Here is a 22,093-nt window from a genome sequence, read left to right as displayed (position 1 = left end):
GTACATTTCTTCTGGAAAAGCTCAAGATGGAAGTGAACACACGTTTCCCTAATAAAGAATGTAACCGGCACTGGACAGTTTAAGCAGCTTCTGTGTTTTCTACTACAGGAAGAACAAGCAGCACCATGAAGTCATACCTGGATTACACTGTACGCCATATGTGGACATGCGCTACCCTCTACATATGGGGGTATTTACATGTCTTCTTTGATGCTCAAAGATCAAAGCTGAAGAGATCATTACTGTTATTTTTATGACACACTTTCAACACATTTGTAGTGGAGGCAGCCTTAAATGCTGCGAGGAAGCTGTTCCACAGCTTGCAGGACTACCCAATTACTTTTGACAGAAAAATACAAGAAAGTGGGTGTGAAATGTCACCTAATTACAAAAACGCTTGGTTTGAGTTGGATCAAGAACACAAACAAATCCATTCAAATGCATAAAAAGCATAAATTTATTAGAGTGAAAAAAAAGCAACATCGGGGAGAATTTGTGTTCTGACACTTTTTTTTAAGAAAAAGTTACAAATCTCAATAATATATACAACAATTTTCAAAAATAAATCTATAATTTAGCTCTGCGAAGAATTGTTTCTGCAATGATACACCGCTTGGGATCCCTGAGCTGAGACACAGAGTGGGACACTTGACTCAGGCAATTAGCAGAATTTGCTCAAAAACACTGTACATAACAATAAAACACATGTTGTGACTACAGAGTGTGTGAAGCCTGGAAGGAATGTAATTGGAAATGGTTTACAGCCGTGACAAATCACCAAAAAGACAGGACACAGATATTCAGATAACCACATTCAAAACTGCACCATTTATCACACTTGTACGTCAAATGGATTTAGAGACTTAATCCAGGTAAGAACACAAATTAACACTTTATTCATTAAGCATGTAAAACACAGTGCCAGCTGGTTCTGTTGCTATGGTAACACAACACAATAACTTACAATGTAACGGCCACTTTCCACTGCACGGTACCTACTTGGCTCAAGGTGAGAAATATTGTGTCTCCTGACCGTGGCCAACATGGCAAGAATACAATAAACACTTGTTCTCTATTATTGTTGTCTATTAGCATGTCTTGTTGTGACTGGTGCGTTCAATAAGCCTTTTTTTCAGTTTCTGTTTAGAAAAGGAAAACCAACTGCACTAAACCACCTGATGGGATGCAGTAGATAAGCGGTATACTTGCCAGTTATTTCATGATCGCAACTTGTAAACCTCACCAATATCGTCCATTTTCTCCATCTTACGAAGCTGATTTTCACATATTTTATGCTGACAACAAAAGACAGATGTTAATTACACAAAATGCACAACATTGACACATTGTGACTAACATCAAAAGTGTGACAAGATGACATGTAAAACAGTGAGGGCAAACTGAAAAAAATCTCAGGTTTTGCCAGACTAGGTTTTTTTCTGGTAAGATTTTCTGTTTAAAATACACAATTTGGGTATATATTAGGATTCATTTTATACACACACGTCAAATTAGTTTAGTGCAACACAAGGACAGGGATGAAAACATGTCTTCAGTCTTGGCATCCTTTATGTTAAAAAGGTCAGCATGGCTATATATAACTTTTGTATTTGGCTAGAATAACTCCTTCACTCATTGATGCATTAAATAAAAGCTTCTGACATGTATAGGAAGTGGTGACGCACACACTCCTATACCAGTCCTTAAATTGTTTACAACTTCCATAGGAAGGTAATCTATTTTTACATATATAGCTACTCGTTCCACGACGACTTCATTCCTGCAGCAGTGCTGAAATGACACTTGCACTGCTGAAAAAAAGTCTCAATGCTTTTATCAAAAGGCATAATAAATATCACAGGTCCCAGTTCTTTCTCTCTTTTACATTTTCATGCCAAGTCTGTAAACGGTTATTAGCAACAAATATACTTCCCTTAAATCGGAGGCTTTTGTTGTGCTTCAAGAGCGAATAAATTAATTCCCTTTTCAGGTCTCAAACATCCCAACTACTATATTTCTTCATAATCAAAAACGTGTTTTCAAATTCAACCTCATCTGTTATTAATCACTGCTGTTTTGGGGTGGCATGCTCAATACCGTACAGTCTTACTGATGGATCATTTTATTCATCCTTCATCTCACTCCTTCCAATTCACTGCCAATGTTTCAGAATGGAACTACATTCCTACCTCAATTTCAAGTGCTCTCGTTAGGAAAAAAAAGGAGCTACAACCACCCCAAACTTTGAACATTTCTGTCAAAGGTTAAGGGCACTGAGGTACCATCGAGACCTCTCTGTATTTGCAAACGTCCTCCCTGAGTCCCCTCCATGTCAAAAAGATGAGCATGAGTGTCATCCATGCACCGAGGAGGCAGGCAACAGGAGCTTAAGGGCTCGTGGTCTTCAGGCCTTGTTTCTCCATGATGTTCCACAGCTTACGTAAGTTGGACTGGGTGATGGTGTCATCTGGTTTGAGGCGCAGCGCTCGGAGGTAATTAGCTTCAGCGTCTTGAAGTTTCCCATTGAGGTGTAGGATGGCTCCCAAGTTCATCAATGCTGCAGGATACTAAAAGACAACAACAGAGGCGATTTCTGACGCAAATATGCATGGTTACGTGTGTAGGCGCAACATGTATTGCAAAGTCACACGATATTTACATTTCTTCCCATCCTTTGGTAGCACAAAACTTCAAACGTTTCCAACAAGTCAATAAATCACAGCTTTTGGAACGTATAAATTGGTACCATGTCTTTGGCAATCTTTAGCGCAATCGACTCCGTGCTTGGCTCCTTTTGTCATACAGAAACCAGTGTGAAAATGGTTCTGCTCATGTTGTTTGATTCTTAGCGGTAATGATATTCGATAATTGTTTATTGGGAAAAAAAGGTCAAATCGCTAGGTTGGCAACACTGACTTTGCTTTATTTCAACTAGCTCCTCTCTGTTCACAGCCATGTTAGTGGAAGCATTGCACGTCAGTGGGGGTTCGCTCTTTCTGACAGATGAATTAAAATGAATACAATCCATTTAGCAAACAGCGTTATAAGAAACACTTTTATTGGTGTCAGGGGTCCAATCAATTCAGTTTAACCAAGTTGTATCATCCAAATGTGGAAACACCAATGAATTTTGAGTTTATTTTAAGGAGTTGCTGAAATGTTCAATTGTTTTTTTTTGTCTAATTCTTATTTTTCCCGATAGGATAGTGTGTTGTTGATTATAACGGCCTGTATGGATGTCATCCTAAAAACTTGACTGTAGCCAGTATCATGTCATGTACAACAAAATAAAGACCATCATTATTTTATCATGATGCTGTCAAAAACTATCTATTTTTTTTTTTTTTTTTTTTACTGGTGCCAAGAAAATGATGAATTAAGTAACATATGAAGCAGTCAGTAGGGAATAAACCAACTACATTTTTTTCACTCCCAAAGATTACAAAAAAAAAAAAAAAGTCTTGGAGAGCTTATCAAGTCTTGAGTTAAATTCCCTCCTCACCTCACCGGTAAAACCTTTCAGCTTGGCTCAGCCAAAAATCTTCCACGCTCTGTTTCATTCATAAAGCTAAGACGTCTTTGATTTATATCCATACTCCTGCATTTCTCCCTTGCCCTGTAGCAGCACATGAGGTACTCCGCAAACGTCCCTCGTCAAAACTTCGTTTTTCTCCTCATTTCCTGCAGCTCTGCAACCACTCCGCCTCTCAATCCTCCCCCCCAAAACTGTCGTATAGCAGCAAAGGCAGAGCCAGATGTGAAGCACACTAGCCTGCTCCATAGAACAGCATGTGCTCATCTAAAGGCTGAGTGTGAAATTCAGTTGGGGAATCATTGGCTCAAATAGTGCAGGTAGCTATTAAGGTCAAGAATCCCATGATGAGATAGGGCACTTCAAAGTAAGATGAAGAGCCATGCAAAGCAAGCATCCGATATGACTTACCTTGCTTAGCTAGAGGGAATGGCAAGACTTTAAATGGAGTGAATTGTCCTCGCTAACCCTGGAGACATTGATTCTTAATTCAAAACACCAGTGCCCTTTGAGTCATTTTTGAAACAACGGAAGAAGACTGACAGGATACATGGCCTATGTCAAGATAAACTGAAGAGTTAAGAAGACAGGTACACTGGTGATTTTGTAAGTTTTGTCAAAGTTATCACCCGTGTCTTCTTGACAATGACAGACCATTTTTATCTATAAGACATCGTATTTTATAAGCAATGATCCTGAGCAGGTTTATTCTACTCATGCTTTCCTCCCACCGTCGACTGAATATTACGCTAACCTCTTTTTACTGCTTGCTAACGGTGGCCATGTAGGTTTTTTTTAAGCTGTCCAGGTGTTATTATCATCAGTTTTTGCCATGGCCATGTGGTGTGCCTTTGAAGCCGGCGATGGACCAACAACCTGCAGTCTTAGCAAAATGCCTGATCTCTCAGAGATTCACTGATAATGAAGGCACATTGGTCAGGAATATGGTCGAGATTACTGAAATGCCACACCCGTCTGTGATAACCCGGGCTCCACCAGCTGGAATGGTAATGATAATGATTAGCTATAGTTTGTACTTACGTTGGATCTCAGGCTTGCTGCTTGTCTGTAATACTTCTCAGCTGCTACATTCAGACTGGCTTGTCTAGAAAGAAAAAACAGAAAGAAGCAGTCATTACTCATCTTTATTACGCACATTCACAGGGAAGGCCTTCAACCTGTTGTGTTTACGGTTTGTACGGGGGTCACAGGGAAAATAATGGAGGGTACAACATGAGGGATGATAATAGCTGATCCCTTTGCAGCTATGTTTCTCATATGATAGCATCTTTCTATACGATTGGATCCTTGCCTTGATAACGCCTTATCTGAGTAGTACAGCAAGCACTTTTTTGTTAATTGAATCTTGAGGTCAGGACTCACAGCAATGTGAGGTTGACTCAGTGTATTTACCACTCATTCCTGTTTACAGCTAATAGTGGAACCGATGCCACTAACATTGCAAACAAATATTTTTAGTGTGAAACTTTTTAGCTTTAGGGTTATCTGCTGATGTCTAATGTTACGTCGTCGCTGTAACACTGTTTGTCTTATTGCTGAAAGCTTACTAAAGCACACTTCACAAAGACCAACTGCCTAATTTTCACTGATGGTAACAATTGCTCCATTCAAATGGGCTATTTTTGACAAAGTCAAGGACAGCGGGGCGGTTGTGGCTGCTGGAGGAGCCCCTTTTTACTCTGGTGATCAAAGAAAGGCCAGCTTTCATGTTGGCTGTTGTGGCCAATTATAAGCTTGCTGGTTATTTAAAGTTCCAGGTAAAAAGGCATTTAACAATCAGTTTCCCAGAGAAGTAAACCGTGATGCATGTTTGGTTTTGTGCTGAAAAAGAAAGAAAGAAAAGGATAACCTAATAAATACCATAAGTCTGATATCCAAAGATACCTTGCTTTGTGTGCAGGGGCACAGTCATGCTGGAACTAAAAATGGCGTTCACAAAACTGTTCCCACCAAAATGGAAGCACATTATTGCCCAAAATGGAAATGAAAAGTACAAGATGTATCGCAACAAGATCCATTAGTTGATTAACAGATGCGTCTCATAGTTTTTTTTTTTTTAAATGCAATGCAAACTATGGCAAAAGTAAGCATGCTGTAGATTTAAGATAAGGTCTGCTAATGTTGTTTTACCATGGCCAAGTCATGATATACTGTAACATGCTCCCACTTTTTGCTTTTACATAAAACAAAGAATGTCCAGGAAAGAGCAATCCAGATACAAGACAGCAGATATGCTGGATTGTTTGAAATGAGTGAGTTTTACATCTAACCACAACCATATGTTTGTTTATCATTATTTAGAAACCAATTTTTGAAACAGATGACTTCTTGTTCAAACCATCACTCTGTTTGGCAGAAATCGACTGGAGAGCAACCCTCAGGAACCTTCCAAGTCTGCCAAACTGCAGTGAACAGAGGAATGTATGAGGCAGTGGTTTCCAAACATCCAAATAACGTATTTAAACCTGAATTAAAGTATGAGAAGACAAACAGACAAATGAACTGCTGAATAACTAACTTATTCGGACATTTTGTTTTGCGGCGTTCATCTCCCCAAGACAGGAGCAAATCACACAACAAAGAGTATTACTTCAAGCGTGGTCATGTTACTGATTAAGATAAATGGCATTTGGATTAAAACCAGTCATCCCATCATTTTTTAAATTCACCATTCAACTAAACATTCAATAGCGAGATCATTGGACGGGTACTAGTACATACAGTTAGCAGTTTAAACCAATTCTGAATTGTGTGCAGAAATAAGACCAAGCAAAAGAAGCACACGTTTGTATACCTAACACCATGACATCTTAGTAATTGTTCAGATATGCTCCTATTTGACATGGCAAAGAACATATGGACTGTATAATGGGAAAGAATAAGTAAGTGCATTGCAAGTGTACACTAGTTTTTCCCTTGGCTGCAATTATATAGTGTACTGTATAATATCACATAATTTGACACACAAAATGGAAGGAACAGAAGCCCCTAATGGCCTTTAAGCATTAAACAGCCTACTGTTTAAAGCTGACACTGCCAACTAGAGTCAATTTAGAAGAGGGAAGTGGAAAAACATGACATGTTTAAAGGAGAAAGCATGCAATTATTAGTTTGGTAGCAAAATGATCAGAAGCACCCGCGAGTGTCTCTTTCCCTAGCAAACAGAGGCCTTTCCACGTCTGCACCCAACACAAACACATAAAGAGCGTGAGCTGTGAAAGAGTCAGGCATCAGGCCAAACAGGAAGAGGAAACTCTCTTGTACCGCAGTCGCTTTCTCTGTATGTTTACATGCCACTAAAGCAAATACAGTTATTGGCTTGGTCTGATTGAGATGGCTTTTTACGATAGAAAAAAATAATTGCAAACTTAAATGGAATTTTTTACAGCTGAGATAACACAGCTAGATAATGCAAGTATGAGTCAACTTTTTGCAGCGAGTAATCAGTCCATTGGAGCATAATTGGACTAGGGCAATGTATGTAACAATATACACAGCATTATACTACCACTTAACAATAAAGTACACTTTAAGGAGAGTATGATGAATACATCTTTGTGAAACACAGCAAGTAAAATGGATAGCGTTAATCAAGCATCAAAAGTAAAGTCTACAGCAACACCAACGCACTCTACTAGTTGTAGTTTGCCGCCTTAAAGCTGGGTTATGCTTGACGCATGTACGTTCCACGAGGAAATGAGACGCGGAATCCAGCTGGCACAACTTTTGCAGCCTTATATACTGTACGCGGCTTCCATCTGCTGTGGTTGATATTCTCCCAAACTATAGGAGGCAGTGAAGAGCTTCTATGACATGAACAACACTTCACTACAATAGAAGTAGAAAATAATGTTATTTTATTTTTCAACTCAATAAACTATCCACAGCAACAGTTTGGTGTGAACAGTCTACATACATTTAACAAAATAAAAAGGATGTCTTAAACTAGATAACATTGTCTTGGAGACTTCTAAAATGAATTCTTAAAGTGGAAGTTAAAAAAAACAGTGTTCTCAAACCATCTGCACACTGAAAAAGACTCATCTTTAAAAACAAACATCACAGTCACAACAGCAGTGTTGGTGTACTGTATGTAAGACTTCTCAAGCAAAATTTACTGCTTTGCCACTATTTCCAGTGGAGTTCCTTTATTTGCCAAGTTATATTCAATATATGCCAAACATTGAATATAGAAAAGGTTTCACCCAGTTGGACATAACCAACCACTGGCCTGTCATGCACAATAGTGTACAACCATTTCTGTATTTTTTGCGCAATCCATATATCTTTCAATTATGTATTTAGCACCAAATTCCATTTCATGGCTTGCTTTTAGACAAACAACAGAGAGCTGGTGGGCTACTAACACTTCATTTTTCAGGCCCCTGGGCTGGACGAAGCACTTTGATTTGGAAGTGGAAGCCAGATGCCGCAAAGCAAGAGTGGCAGGGGAAAGTGAGAAAGCACATCTGAAAATATACAGCTGAAAAACTCACTGAGCTCAGTTGGCACTGCGACCACAGAAGAGGATTATAAAGTGCAGTCAAGTCAATCGTTCTGGCTGAGGAAAACCATGCAGACATGGCACACATCCCTCTCTTACAAACAGCCATCCCTTTCAACTGAAGGAATGGACTACCCACAAACTGAAGAATTCCAATCCCAAACTTACCTGAGCATGTGAGCAGCACTGAAGACCACGTCAAACTCCCTGCTGTCGAGCTGCGCCGCCTTCTGTGCCATCTCTGCCGCTTCCAGCAGCCGTGACTCTTCCAACAAAAACTGACCTGGAAGCCCAACAGAGAAGTGCATTGTTAGAATGCAGAGGGGAACTCTTGAGAGAAATATAACTGACAGAGTGGCACCTAGGGTGGGAAAACATTAACTAGCCAAAAGTAGACCAATAACAATTTGGACATTCCTCAGTCTTAACTGCTCAGATTAATTAACTACGTAATAGAGAATATGTATTGTTGATGGTTTTTCCCCAAATTGCAAAAATGTAAAATGTAAAAATCGAACAAAGCTTTAACATGGGATAGTGTCACCTTACATACTTTGCTTTTACATAAAAAAAAGACATTTACATTGTATGTAAAACCTAAGACACTGTTTTAAGTGCATTACGGTTTCTTGTACTGGAAATTATTACATTGTGGGTAGTCATAATTTTGTGGCTTGTTATGTTGTGACTATCCTACAGAAAATCTTATATTACGCTTTGGTGATTCGACCTACTCCTCTTTTTGGTAATTTGATCTATTAACTCACTTTCTGTTTTGGATTGAAATATTATTTCTAATGTCACTGTTAACGTTCAGGAATTTATTGGGGAGATATCTCAAATACTGATAAATGAACTGACAGTAAAATTAAGTTGGCTAAGCTTAAATGGATTCTGTCTGCTAACACGCTGGCTTCCTGCCTAAATAGACTAGTACATAAGATACTGCATGTGTGTGGTATTTGAGGATATAAGGCTGGGATCAAGATATGTCCAACTGAAGTTGAGAAAACAAATGGCTACTTACCATAATGCATGTAACAGTTGCCCTTTGTGGGATCCAGTTGGATGGCCTTCAAGAAGTACCTCTCTGCTTCTGATTTCTGCCCCTGAGACAGATTAACCACAGTGTCATTACTGTTTCAATTGCCTCATGAAACCATTCACTCCAATAACACCACACTCAGCTTACCAGTCTAAATGTATTTGTGTATTCTTAACGTGTCTCCCTAAACCGCAGCCTCACTTTAACAATAAATCTTAATAAATACACATGCACCCTTGCTGTTTTTCCAAGCTCATGTGTCACGTGTCAACATACAGTATGTGTGGTCACTCTTGATGCAGCCGGTCAAAAGGAGCAAAGGCTCATTCATTACACTTTGATCAGTGCAAATAGCACTTGCAGAACGTAACCAGATTGCTGGTGCATCTTAGCTTCTATGTGGGAAAATGGAAAGCGGATTCAAAGAAAACTGACACTCAAATGAGAGTTTTATATTTGTATGGGTTGTTTCGAGCGGAGGTGGGGATCCTCCGACAGATTTATAAAAAAAAAATAAAAAAAGTTTGAATATCACCGGTCAATCGAGTGACAGGTGTGTTATTACTTTAGCTAATGTATATCCAATCTCAGGTGACAGTTCAACAGCTGTAAACAAGTCAATGCACTCACCAATATCCAACCTTATTTGCTCAGTTTCAGAAGCTAATGGAAGCCGGCTGTGTCGCTTACCGTGCGACAGTCCGGCACCACTTTGAAACAGTGGAAATATGCCACCAGAAAAGCTCAACTTGCACTGGGTCTAAACAGTGTATACAAACATGAGCATTAAAATAGTAAGGAATTTAACATTATGTTTACCTCTCAGTCCAACAGACTGCAATGATATTCTCCCACATTGTTACATTGGAAACGCACCACCAGAAATAGCTCGCATTTGGCTAGTAGGACTACATCACCCATGATTCTTAGACGTGGAAGCAGGAAATAGTTCTAGTTACGGTATGTCGAAAACAGACACCTGCTCGCGATTAGATGCGATGAGAATGACAAAGGGAACACAATAGAAAGGAATTTGAATCAAAGACGACAGACTAAAATGCCGACATCCAACTATACATAAGGTGCACTGTGGAATTTTAAGTATGCCTTGTGGTCCGAAAAATACGGTAAAGTTTTCTACTTCTAAATTCCATATACATTTTTATTTATTTTAAAAAACACAAACATGATCTGGTGGAACAGAAGATAGAGGTGCCCCTTTTTGACCCATGATAACAAAAATATTTTAATATAAAACTGTGAACTAACCTACTCAATCAAAAAATAAACCACAAGAGACTGATGGCTATGAATCTATATAATCCAGTGGGATAGTGGGGATTAGCACTCAAATGTGCCTGGTATGTGCATATGTGTAACTGTAGGTTAAGCCAATACAAAACAAAACCAATTCAAAAACAGGCCACAATTAAAAACAAACCCACAAAAAAGAAACTGGCGACTTTGAATTGTCAATCAAAAAATAAGAAAGCAGAGCAGCTGGCCAATAGAAGTGCAGAATGGGACGTGAAACGATTCAACTCAGGCACCAGATGACATCTGATCAAACAAACCACAAACGACGGCCATCTATAAGAGCCTGTTTTAGTATTAACAAGGCAGACATAATTAGAACGTGTTTGCTTGAAAGGACAAAACCCATCCATCCATCCATTTTCTATACCGCTTATCCTCACAAGACATTCACAAAGCCCTTATAGGCTTTAGATAAAGTACTTCATGTTGGCACCATCCAACCAGCAGACTCTTGTATTAACGCCAGCACGGTTTTTCATGAACTGCAGATTCAATGAATTAATTTTCTAATATAAATATACAAGTGTGGGTAGTTTCCTCTGATGCTGTGGAAAATCAAGCCGGTGTGGGTATACTGTACTGTAAATATGGCTATGCCTGGGAGTCAACTTACATTCCAATTGGAAAACGGTCATATCTGTGTAGTTTCATTCTGACTTTTGACAGGCTGATGATTTTATAATAACGGAGGCATGTGTGCATGTATTTGCTCAAACTCAGAATAAAGCTCTCACTCTCACAAATGGGAGTTGAGAGTAGATGGGAGATGTGACTTGTGTGACACGCCTTGAAATAATTGATCAGATGTAACTAGTTACAGACAAAAACTGTTAAGTCATATAATGTGTATCACACAGATGAAAAAATATCAGGGTTCATAAATACTGTAGATGCAGATAAAGCGGGTTAACGTATAGTTTAGGGTTTCACATTTTTACTGGAATGATAAATCATTCCAATGGCCTCTCTAGAGTGCAGACTCTGCCTAGGTTCAATTGTTTACAAAAATGAGCACAATTTATAGAGTGCTTGTTTGTTTGTTAGGTGTTTATTTCCTAGATAATGAACAATGTGAACTTAGAGTGACAGACTTGATCACCGTTTATATAAGAAAAACAGAATCAGAATCATACTTCAGTTGATGCGATGCAGCCAATTCCACAATGGATCGACTGTTTCTACTTTCATTTAACACAATGTAGCTCTCATTCCACTGTGCTTCTTGTGTTTCTTTGTGTTCTGGCACACATGCTGGCCTTAATGCTGTGTGCCTCACACCTCAAATCTCTGGATAATGTCACACAAACACCAAAGGGACTCTTTGGATGAAGGATGAAGCCTGACTTTTATTAACTGTTGAAAATGACAGTAAATAGAGGAAAAGGTTTCTGTTAGCAACCATTTGTGCCAACATTCTGACAGGCATTCGAATCCCTAAGGTGGAGGTGTGGAGTGTTCAACACAATGAGGTGGATAATAATATAATGATTAGATTACATCTCCGTCTTCCTTCCCGACAAGCAATAAACTCCAATTCAATCGGTGGCGTGCCTCAGCTACCAGCTCTGCACACCTTGTCCTCCTTTCCCTCAATCCTTAATCACCTTGCCGCCAAGCTTAATCTCTCAGGGTCGCCACACTACACCTCAACCACCCCGAGTGGATCTGGAGCATTGTCATAGCGCGTAATTTTGCTGCAGGAGAGTGAGCAAGTAGGCGATGACAGATGACCAGGCTTGCAGGGCTGGTCGTATATCCCTTACCCACACTGATTCAGTCTCATAAGTACAAAGACTCTTTGATATTTGATTCAGAATACACGTGTCACAGTGGTCTAGCCCAAAAAATTAACTTCCCTTCTGTGGTGGCATTGCACTAATACAGTCATATGTGCTCAAAGCTCTTTTTCCATCCATCATTGTCAAAATCTACACAAATGTATCCCTTAAGGTTTCAAATCAGTAGCGGTCTCCTAAATAAAATGCAATTCTCGTCATGGATAACTGACCGCCTTCCCAGAGTGAACTTGACCAAACCATAACACTCTTCTGCGTTATTCCCAGAGACTGTGCTTGGGAAAACAACTTGGGTCCATATGATTTATGGTGAAGGGCTCTTGTACAGAGTACTTTATGCCATCTTAACAAGAGACTTTTATTTAAGATCACTGCAGAACAATTCTGATCTCAGGCCATCAGTTTGGTTACAGATGAGAAAATTTGGGTCAGTGATAGTGGTAGATAGTAGTAAACCCAGGCACGGCTGCGAGCACAAGACCAATTCTTGCTGAGTGAGCATGGGTGTGAATGGTTTGTGATTGACGGGCGACCAATTAGGGTGTCGTCAGCTGGTGAGCAGGGAAAGGCTCCAGCTCATCCGTGGCACTGAATACGAAAGCAGCAGATAATGAATGATTGTATATGGAAAAAAAAATCTGTGGAAATAGCCACATTTGAAATGAACTTGACATGTTAGTAAGACCCACAATAAAGAATCGGGGTTGGTTTCAGATTGTTTCTTCTTGAAAGATGATTTTTTTTTCCTATTAGTAATAAGATTATCCCTGCAAAGAGACACATTTTAAAAAGTTCATAGAGAAAGACATTAAATCATGCATGACATTGTTTGTGTAAGGGAAATAAGAAGTGACAGAGTCGGGAGGTGTTTAGTTCTCCAGATGCAATCCAGATGCCATTGCACTGGACATTAGTACACTATAATGTCCTTTCATTAGAGGCCTGGACTATGAAGGGTTGAGTCGAAAGTCCTATTGACCTTGTGAAACACATCAAATGTATTCATCTTTGTTGTGACTGTCCTTTATCTGTTTGAACTACTTCTCTATTTTGACAATGCCCCTGTCATTATGCAAACTGTAAACTGGAAACTGATTGTATAAACTCACAACGTAACCATCTCCTTTGATACGCCAGCGTTCAGAAAACAGCATCAACTTGGGATAGTGACACTAAAAATGCAATTTGATGTTTTGTTCCTATTGTTAAAATGTCAGGGTGGATTTTCTTTTACAGTGACTTGGGTCATTACAAGTACAGAAAGTGAAAGAATGGCAGAAAATATGGTGTTGGTGTCAACTTTGCAGCTACAACAGCTTCCTATCTTCTGCTAAGAGCTGTTACAAGTGAGTGTGTGGGGCAGTCAATGATGTCAGAAGTAATTGATGTTGGGCCACAGAGAGGTCCTGATGGCTCCTAATCTCCATGTTAGATCATCAAAAAGGTGTTTGATCGTTTTGTGATGAGGAACCTTCAATTCTTGTACACAAACTCACCCACTAATGCTCATCAACACAAGTTGGAAGCATAAACTATGTAATACTATATAAAATGAGTAGTATGAAGGATTAAGACACAAGTTTACCAAGAACTGTATGCATTTACTGCATTTTGTGACCACAAATATTAAAGTACTGGAGCAGTATTACTGTAGTCATATTAGTAGTAGTAATAGTAATATTCGGAGCATTGGAAATAGTGGTAGCATAAAATAGTTGATCTGGATTTGTCGTTACAAATAACATTCCGTCTTCACTTTATCACAAATTAGTGTAAAATGGGTGAAATTACTGTTAATGTGCTGTTAATTTAGTCCATTTCGATGTGATTTGTCGTATGCTGTTACATTCATTACACTTACAGTATATTCCACAGTACAGTACAAATGACAATGCCGTGACAATATCTACGTGTATTTCATTATATATCATAGAGACAGATAAATAATAGTAACAGATGTAGAAGCCAGTGAAAGGTTTTGAAATTAATTCCAGCCTAGGGAAATATTTATCTAGTAAGGTGTAGCAAAAGCGTTAGGGAAATATTTATCTTGTAAGCTACAGCAAAAGCGTCAGCAGAACCCCCCTGTGTGTATTGTGTTCAGTTATTTTTGCTTATGACTTCACTCATGAGAGGCACAATTTGTCATGATTTCCTTCATAAGTAACACAATCATGGCTTTAAAGCCAAACAAAAGAGTGGAGGGAGATGGCTTACTGTCGTAGCCAGCAGTTTTCCGTAGGTGAGATGTGCAGGAATGTGGTCCGGCTTGGCTCGCAGAGACTCTCGGTACCAGTGTTCAGCTTCAGTCAGTTTGTTTAGTCTCATATAGGCCTCTCCTGTGAGAGCAAAGGGAGGGATCAGGTCAGGGTTCAAGCTGTCAAAGGTTAAGAAATCACACATCTGCCGTTTGCGCTGCTATAGATTTCTAGGAGAGAAAACCAACCTCTGATCTGAAAGTTGGGATCTGGCACAATTGAGCTAGCACTGAAACTGAAACTCCTGCATTCATACCCAGCCTCATCTATCAAATGTTTCAGATTCTTGTAAGAACACACCACAGTGTGAGATTTGACGAGTGTACGTTGAGCACTTTCGTACCCTGCCTCGTGTCAGACATCATTTCACACCACTGCGTCTGACCCTCAACCTGCTCACACCTGGAAAAACAATGACAACTCGACCAAAGCCATCAGGTGACGCCTGTATTATTGCAAGAATTTGACAACATTGCATGGTAATTCTCCCCAACGCTGTTCAGAATGCATTGAGGGAAGGAAGCTTTGCGTATCACAGGTGTTAACACTTCACTTGAGCTTTGACATGGTTTGCATACGCAGCTGCTCAGTTTTTACCCACTGTCAAACAACTGGAATTGGAGGGACACTTTAATTCAGCAGGGATTACGACTAATCCGTGCACTGATAAAGTATGATAAGCAACAGGTGACACACAAACGCGCACATCCACGCACACATGAAAGTTTAGTCTGTATTGCCGACGGAAGCCGATTTAAAATTAGAGGCGGACCGGCCGATAGACGGGTACTATTTTTTTCCCTCGGAAAAAAAGGCGAATGACGGACGACGGAAGGGTACCCACACTGCTGACAGCTGACGAATGATGGATGCTCAATTTGTAGTGAAATGCATGTTATTGATAAGCAGACTTAACCTATAGTATTTCCACAGCACCCTGTATGATGAGTCAAGGAATAATTGACAACATGTTAGATACAAGATACAAATCGGTTGAATTTGTTTGCCGGTCCGTCATTTGTCATCCGTCAACAGCCTGGCTACCTACCCATCTGTCATCCGTCAATCCGTCATTTTTTCAAGCGGCGTGATGCTCAAAATTGATTTGTTATTGTATTCAAAATATTCCAAATAGTACCCTTATAGTAATTTTTGGAATTAATACAAATAAAATGAATTTGAAGTTGCTTTGCCATCAGCTATTATTTCATTGCTTTTTACTGATGTTTTTAAGCTTTTGCCCTGATGTCATTTCAGTACTGGTATTAAGGTGTATTTTTTGCAAAATATTGTTTTTGTGACAACACCAGCGACAAGATAAGCCGAGCCAATAAATAATCACAACATCGTAAGCAGCTTAACACTAAGGAAACCCATTTAAGATATCACATCCACCCATCCATTCCATCCACTGTACTGCTTGAATGTTTTCAACATTCCATGCAGCCAGCACAACTATCAATGTACACCAAGATGTGACACTGAATCCAAAAGCCCCAACCAGCCTTGGAGTGGAAAATTCCTCAGCTCACCGGAGAACATTGGAAAAGGCCCAGCACAGTGCATGTGATGAAAGGGTCTGCTCATTGGCGACTGACAAACGGCATGAGGGCAGCAAAGGGAGTGAACGTGAAAATAGTTATGAGCAGGTGTGCCAGTTGTGCAAATTCAGCTCTGAGGGGGATACAAACTTAATCCCCAGAAAATAAAATAGTTGAAGGCCTTGTTATAAAAATGCTGCTTCATGGCAAATTGAGCTTTCATCAACATTTTGACGACATCTCAGTAGCTCTGTTAAAATGCATCTTACCAACTAATAAATGAAGCAGCAGCACTACCAAGTCTGGCTCGCAGACGTCGAGCCGTTGGCTTATGATACGGGGGGGGGGGGGCCAGGCAGAGAGAGAAAAAAGGGAGGAGAGGGAGTGGCTGAGCCTGCAGCATCTGCTTTACAGCTGTAAGCTAACAAGACGGCCTTTTGCTGTAGATGAAATCATTCAACTTCTCTTCAGTACTTTTCTAAATGTACCACTGTCTATACATAACAACATAAAATGACCAAGAATGTACTTCTTCCGTCTTTCACATTCGTAAATGTAGTTAAAACTACTTATACACATCCACTGCACGCTTGAGGAACTCAAACCCAATGCAAACAGATAGTTTTAGCCTGTAGGGTTCACGGCTGTTACCATCAATGTTTAGTGTATAATACATTTGCAACATTGAGACAATACTTTATAGGATGTTGTCATACCTTTGATTTGTTTTGATTCATTAAATTAATAAATTAATTTTCCACACAAAAAAATACTGGACATATAATTCAAAATCGCAAACGGTCGACCTTGAACGAGACCTTACGAAAAATCATCATTCACCATGTGCGCAAACACTCGCACATCTTCGCTGCTCAGTGGGGTATGGGCTGAAGTCACACTTTTCCGGCTAAACCTCCCATCGACACACTCTGGGTGGAGCAATTCTCCCAAAGACCTGAGCACCTTTCCTCTTGTGCACGCCAGAAGCTGTAGTAAGTCCAGTGTACTGTGAGGGTGAAGCGTTATATTGCACGTTCTGAGTCATTTCAGCTGCTCTGGCAGCCAACGACAGTCGATGATTGACTGGCTAACTGGTGCTGATGTGCAGTAGGTGGGCAGTGGGAACACACAGCTCATAAACGCTCACCAGCTGCCCAATGGCTGTAACGTGTCCCTGATACATGACGCTTATGGCAGAATATCTTTATATCTTATTAATTGTTGGAAAATTATTCAGCGCCTGGGGACTTTTTTTCACTTCACGAGGTCATTCCCACATGTTAATGGGGGCTTGGAGTTTGAAAGCGCCAATCACAAACAACTACATGTAATGTAATGCCGCCGTGACATTTCGATTTTGAATCACTTGTTTTATTTTGATCTATGTGGTTGTGAAACCCATAAAATGATTCGCCTGCGAGTGGGATGACACGCAACTATGGTTGGCAGGCAAGCAGATCAACACTCACTCGCTTTTCTATTGATGCACGGTTACACTGGCTCCAAATAAGCATTCAATCATGAGCACTGTATACTGATTAAATTATTTTTACTGGCTTTCTTAAAAACTGAATGTGAAAACACATGCTTCTTCAAAGTAGCCTGTTAGGTGGGTGATCTGTATGACACTTTCGACGATTAGTATAACTTCCGAATCCACTACGTAAATGAATTTCACATTCAAAGCGTGAAATGTTATCTAAATGGATCTCTATGGAGGTCACATGGTTCATGAAAACTCCACAATCCAGAAACCAGCGCCACTCTCAGACTTCAATGAGTCACACCTCGTTGGTGGTTGTGCACACATTTCCAGGTTACGCATAGTGGGTGTCTCAGAAGTCTGCACGGGAGAATCAGTGTACCATGAAAGTGTGCAAGCCAGGTAGCATAAAAAAATGACTTAAGCGCAAATGGGATAATGTGGCCCTACGACAATTAATATCCTCTCCAGATGTCAATGAGATAAAGAAACACATTAGTAACAACAAGATACTAACAACTAAACTAGGCCAGACTGAGAGAAAATGTTTCATTATTTTCTCAGCACTGTACTCCAATCAACAGAGAATGGTCACACTACCAGTGGGCAAACTTTGGAGCTCAAGTGCTCATTACGCCACCATTATAATGTCTATACATCACCGTATGCAGCTATGTTTACAAAGCAGCGTGTGACAAGAGGTTGCTAGCTTCTGGCCATAAAATGTCTGCCAAATGTTGATGAGACCACAGAGATCTGTGGTCCTTGACCCCAGGCGCTGATGTTATAGGACTAGCAAAGAGCCTGTACTATTCTGGCATGAGGTATCCTGAGGTCTCACACATTATGCTGATATTTAGAATGATATTATGCTTGACAGTTGTTCACTCAACTCATGTGTTGTGTGACATTCGCGACATATTTTCCCCATCAAATTTGGTAGAATCCAAATTGTATGCCCTTGAATCGACTTTAGAGGCTTCACTATAATAATAATTTTCTGTATCCCATAAATGTCCTTGAAGAGTTATAGCCGAGTGAAATCCTCCCTAATATAACCTCTTAGCCTCGGTTAGGCAGAGTGTTATTTCCCCCAGAGTGCAAAACAACAGCTGTGATGCTTTCAGCATTGAAACAAAAAGCAGTTCTGTCTTACCCATCATGTTGTAAAGGCTCTGTGGTGCAAATTGCCTTGGCATCTTCTGTATTGCTTGTTTAAAGATGGAGAGGGCCTCCTATGAATGACACACATAGAAGAAAAGAAGGTGTGGGATGTTTGCCTTAGACTGGCGCTTGGGTCGCCTGCCGTCAATACAAAGCGTGGAATTGGGGGGTTGCTTGGAGGCTGGTTGATACAGAGCTGAGGAGGAAGGAAGGGTCTGTCCACAATGTCACGGCTATTAAGACGAACGGAGTGTGGTTTCACATCCTGTGTATGGTAGCAGCGATTCACCTCGGAGTTCCCCGCAAATTAAATGGTCAAAGGATCTGCAACCAGTTTACTACTGAAGCTAATGCTGTGGTCAAGAGGTCAGATTTCAGCCAGCTCCCTTTCTCTAGAGTGAAATGGAATCTGCAGAGACTCCTGCTTTATTCCCAATTCAAACAACAGCACCAGTGGTAATATGCTGAATTGGAACCACAGCTACACAAGTCTTCAGGGGTTTGAAAACAAATGGAGTGTTTCAAACTGCCTTAGGTTTATCTGCTCAAAATGTCCCCTTCGTCAAAGGCAATTATAGAAAATATATACAGAACACATTCCCTCAAGGGGTATTTTAGCTACTGCCTACATTTGATATCACCACTTGCACGTATTGTAAAGGCAAAGTCTTTCTTTTCCTTCCCCGTAAGAATTACAAAAATGAATTCCCAAATGTTTGGTGGCTAATTGTTTTAGCACATTGAATGTTTTATATATTATGTATGTTGATGAAGCTTGAATCCATTATCAGAGTTGAATGCTATTCATGAGCTGGGGGCCAACACAAAGGGTTTATTATTATAGTTTGCAGTGAACACAAAGACACCACTGAAATAATACAATACACACAAAAAAGGACTTATTATTATTAATATCAATTATTGTAATACAATGTGAACATGTTATTAACTGGAGCATTATTAACTCATTTGATGCCTACTTCCTAAATCTATAGCACCATCCATGGGTTAACTCGAGAAATGCATGTTTTGTGTGCATTTGAAGCTCATGGCTCGAATGCAATTAAACACAAAGTTCTAGGCTTGGGAAGCATTGTAATAATATGCAATCGCCAGCAAATGTCATTGGTGTAATTTGTTAGATCATAGCCAGTATTGTTTTGAGGCTAGAAAAAGCAACAGGAAGCAGGAACAAACATGCCTATGTTTGGGGAGGGGGGGACAGAGGAACAACACTGCCGATCGAAAAATGGATGCATGCAGGCAGCTGACATTGGAAGACATGCTTTTCAGGGTTAAAAGCTACAAAAATGTTGCCATTAGTTGATTAAAATAACAATGAATCTGAGAGCATGCTTATATCTACTTATTTTCTCCGATGGCTCTCTGACACATCGGGGGGGGGGTTGGGGTGCCGGTTGGCAACGTCGATCCAAAGGATTTCATGATTCTTTGAGGGGTATTTATTTGCCCCTTTGGATTGACTGGTCCAAACCAAAAGTAAGGGCTTTTTGGCAGTGACTTTTATCACTGGGCTTGTGCTAAAACAACTTTTAATATTGGTGCCATTTTTTTTCTTTTGCAGAAGTATGAAAAAGCTTAAAGAGAGGGGGATTGGCCTCAGAACAACTCCATAGATGTTGAGCACACCACTGTAAACTACAACTAGAATCATAAGAAAATTATATTCTTCAATGAATGAACACCTCTGCGATGGTACTATTCAAAACTGAGCTTTATTTTCCTGTAGAGGTGTAATTTGTAATACAGCTGTTGTATTGGGTCCTAGAGCAAGTGTACCTAATGTTGTGGTTGGTCAGTCTAACTGCGAAAAGCAGTACTAAAGCTTCACCTCTTGTTGTCCCTGCTCATGGAGCTGCTTCCCCAAGTTGTACAGGCAGCTGGTGACCGAGCTCTTGTGGGCGTGAGGGTCCTTTAGGTTCTCGTCCGGGATGTCGGCACAGGTTAGAAAAGTGCGCTTGGACTCCTCCAGACGACCCTGATTCATTAGGATGATGCCCGTGTTCAAGTAGGCAGCTGTTTGGAGAAAAAAAAAGACAAAAGACAGCACAAAATGTATTCACTTGCATTATAAGATGAATGGTGTGAGTGAAGTGGCGCTAATTAGTGCAATTTCCCTATTTGCCAACTAACTCCCACTGTGCTGTGTTTCAGGGTTGTTGAGAAAAAAACTGTATTTGAAATAATATAAACACACATTTTTGTATTCCGAGAGTATGTGACCTTCACCAGATTCTCTCAAAGCACACAGTAAAATCAACGTGTGTAAAAATATTTTTTTAAAATAGGATAATGATAAGCTATCATATGCAGAATATACAGAATTTATAAATACAATATAGCATACTATGAAGGGCACATCATATTTTGTCGCTGTCCTGTGAAAAACACATATGCCAAATTTGGGAATTTTTAAAAAAGAAATTTCACGTTAATGAAACGTCTGTAATGCGGTAACACCATTCGCGTAAAAAATAAGAAAAATGAAAAAAATGGACATAAAGTGTTCTTCATAAGACAGCGACGGTTTGTTATGCTTTGTGGCTGACCTGTGAAAAGTGTCCTAAGAGTTTATTTATTTATTTTTTTACCAATAGCTCAGTCAAGTATAGTTTAAGCCGAATATGACTGTGGAATGGAAGAAAATCCTATCAAGTCTGACGTTTGGGATACATTAATTGGATGTGGCACATGGATTTCAAAGTGTACAATTCAAAAGATGCATGATTCATCAAACACCCATTTTTATTGTTATTCTGTCTGGAAATTTTAACATTTCCATTTTGAGTAAGTAAGTCAGTAAGTGAAGCAGCCTTGTGGCAGAATTGCATTGTACTTTTAACAGCAAATGAGAGTCATAAAAAAGAGGAACATTTTTGCACTACCTTCTTTGTCATTAGGCATTGAGTAATGGAGTTCACTAGAACAGACAATAACATCTTCCTCTTGCCTTCAATATGTCTGCTGCTCTGGCAAATTAATTACCTCTGTTATCAGCTAACGGATGGGATAATTGCACACTGAATTGATATGTTCTAGTCCAACTGTGATCATGATTACATCTTTAATTACATCAGGGCAGAAGTAACAGACTTCCTGTTTATCCACCATTGACCAATGGGGAGCTAATTTATTCTGGTAAAACTGGGAGTCATTTGTAATCACAAAGTAAGCCTGCTGAACACCTTGCGGTAAATCAAATTTCAGAAAAACCAGTCAAATTATGGAGAAGATAAATCCAAAGCAAGTCGAGCACAGAAACGAACTTCCTTACAGAATTAATCATAGATGACATCATGTGTTTGCTTGTTCAATTGAAAGCACCAGCTGTAGGCCTGCTGCCCTTTGCCTCCTATTCCTCTGGCCTCACATAACCACGGCCTGTGTTCACTGTTGCCTGGACACAGTGCA

At 39.8% G+C, this 22,093-nt stretch overlaps 1 protein-coding gene across 1 annotated transcript in view; it reads right to left on the bottom strand.

Annotated features, from left to right (window-relative positions):
* Positions 1-433: 433 nt before the first annotated feature.
* Positions 434-22,093, bottom strand: part of tmtc2b (transmembrane O-mannosyltransferase targeting cadherins 2b) — an 85,661-nt gene continuing 64,001 nt past the window's right edge. Inside the window, exons 6-12 of the mRNA XM_086028871.1 lie at positions 20,514-20,698; positions 18,654-18,732; positions 14,433-14,554; positions 9,085-9,166; positions 8,226-8,340; positions 4,574-4,637; positions 434-2,567 (exon numbers count right to left, since the gene is read on the bottom strand). Coding sequence (XP_085884997.1) covers positions 2,388-2,567; positions 4,574-4,637; positions 8,226-8,340; positions 9,085-9,166; positions 14,433-14,554; positions 18,654-18,732; positions 20,514-20,698 — 827 coding nt within the window. The 3' untranslated portion in view covers positions 434-2,387. The remainder of the gene's footprint in view (positions 2,568-4,573; positions 4,638-8,225; positions 8,341-9,084; positions 9,167-14,432; positions 14,555-18,653; positions 18,733-20,513; positions 20,699-22,093) is intronic.

This window comes from Filicampus tigris, chromosome 4 (assembly GCF_054856515.1).
Source record: "Filicampus tigris isolate MCC_2025a chromosome 4, RoL_Ftig_1.0, whole genome shotgun sequence".
NCBI classification, from domain to species: domain Eukaryota; kingdom Metazoa; phylum Chordata; class Actinopteri; order Syngnathiformes; family Syngnathidae; genus Filicampus; species Filicampus tigris.
Note: the sequence above shows the minus strand (reverse complement) of the source record. Positions and strands in the feature narration are given on the sequence as shown.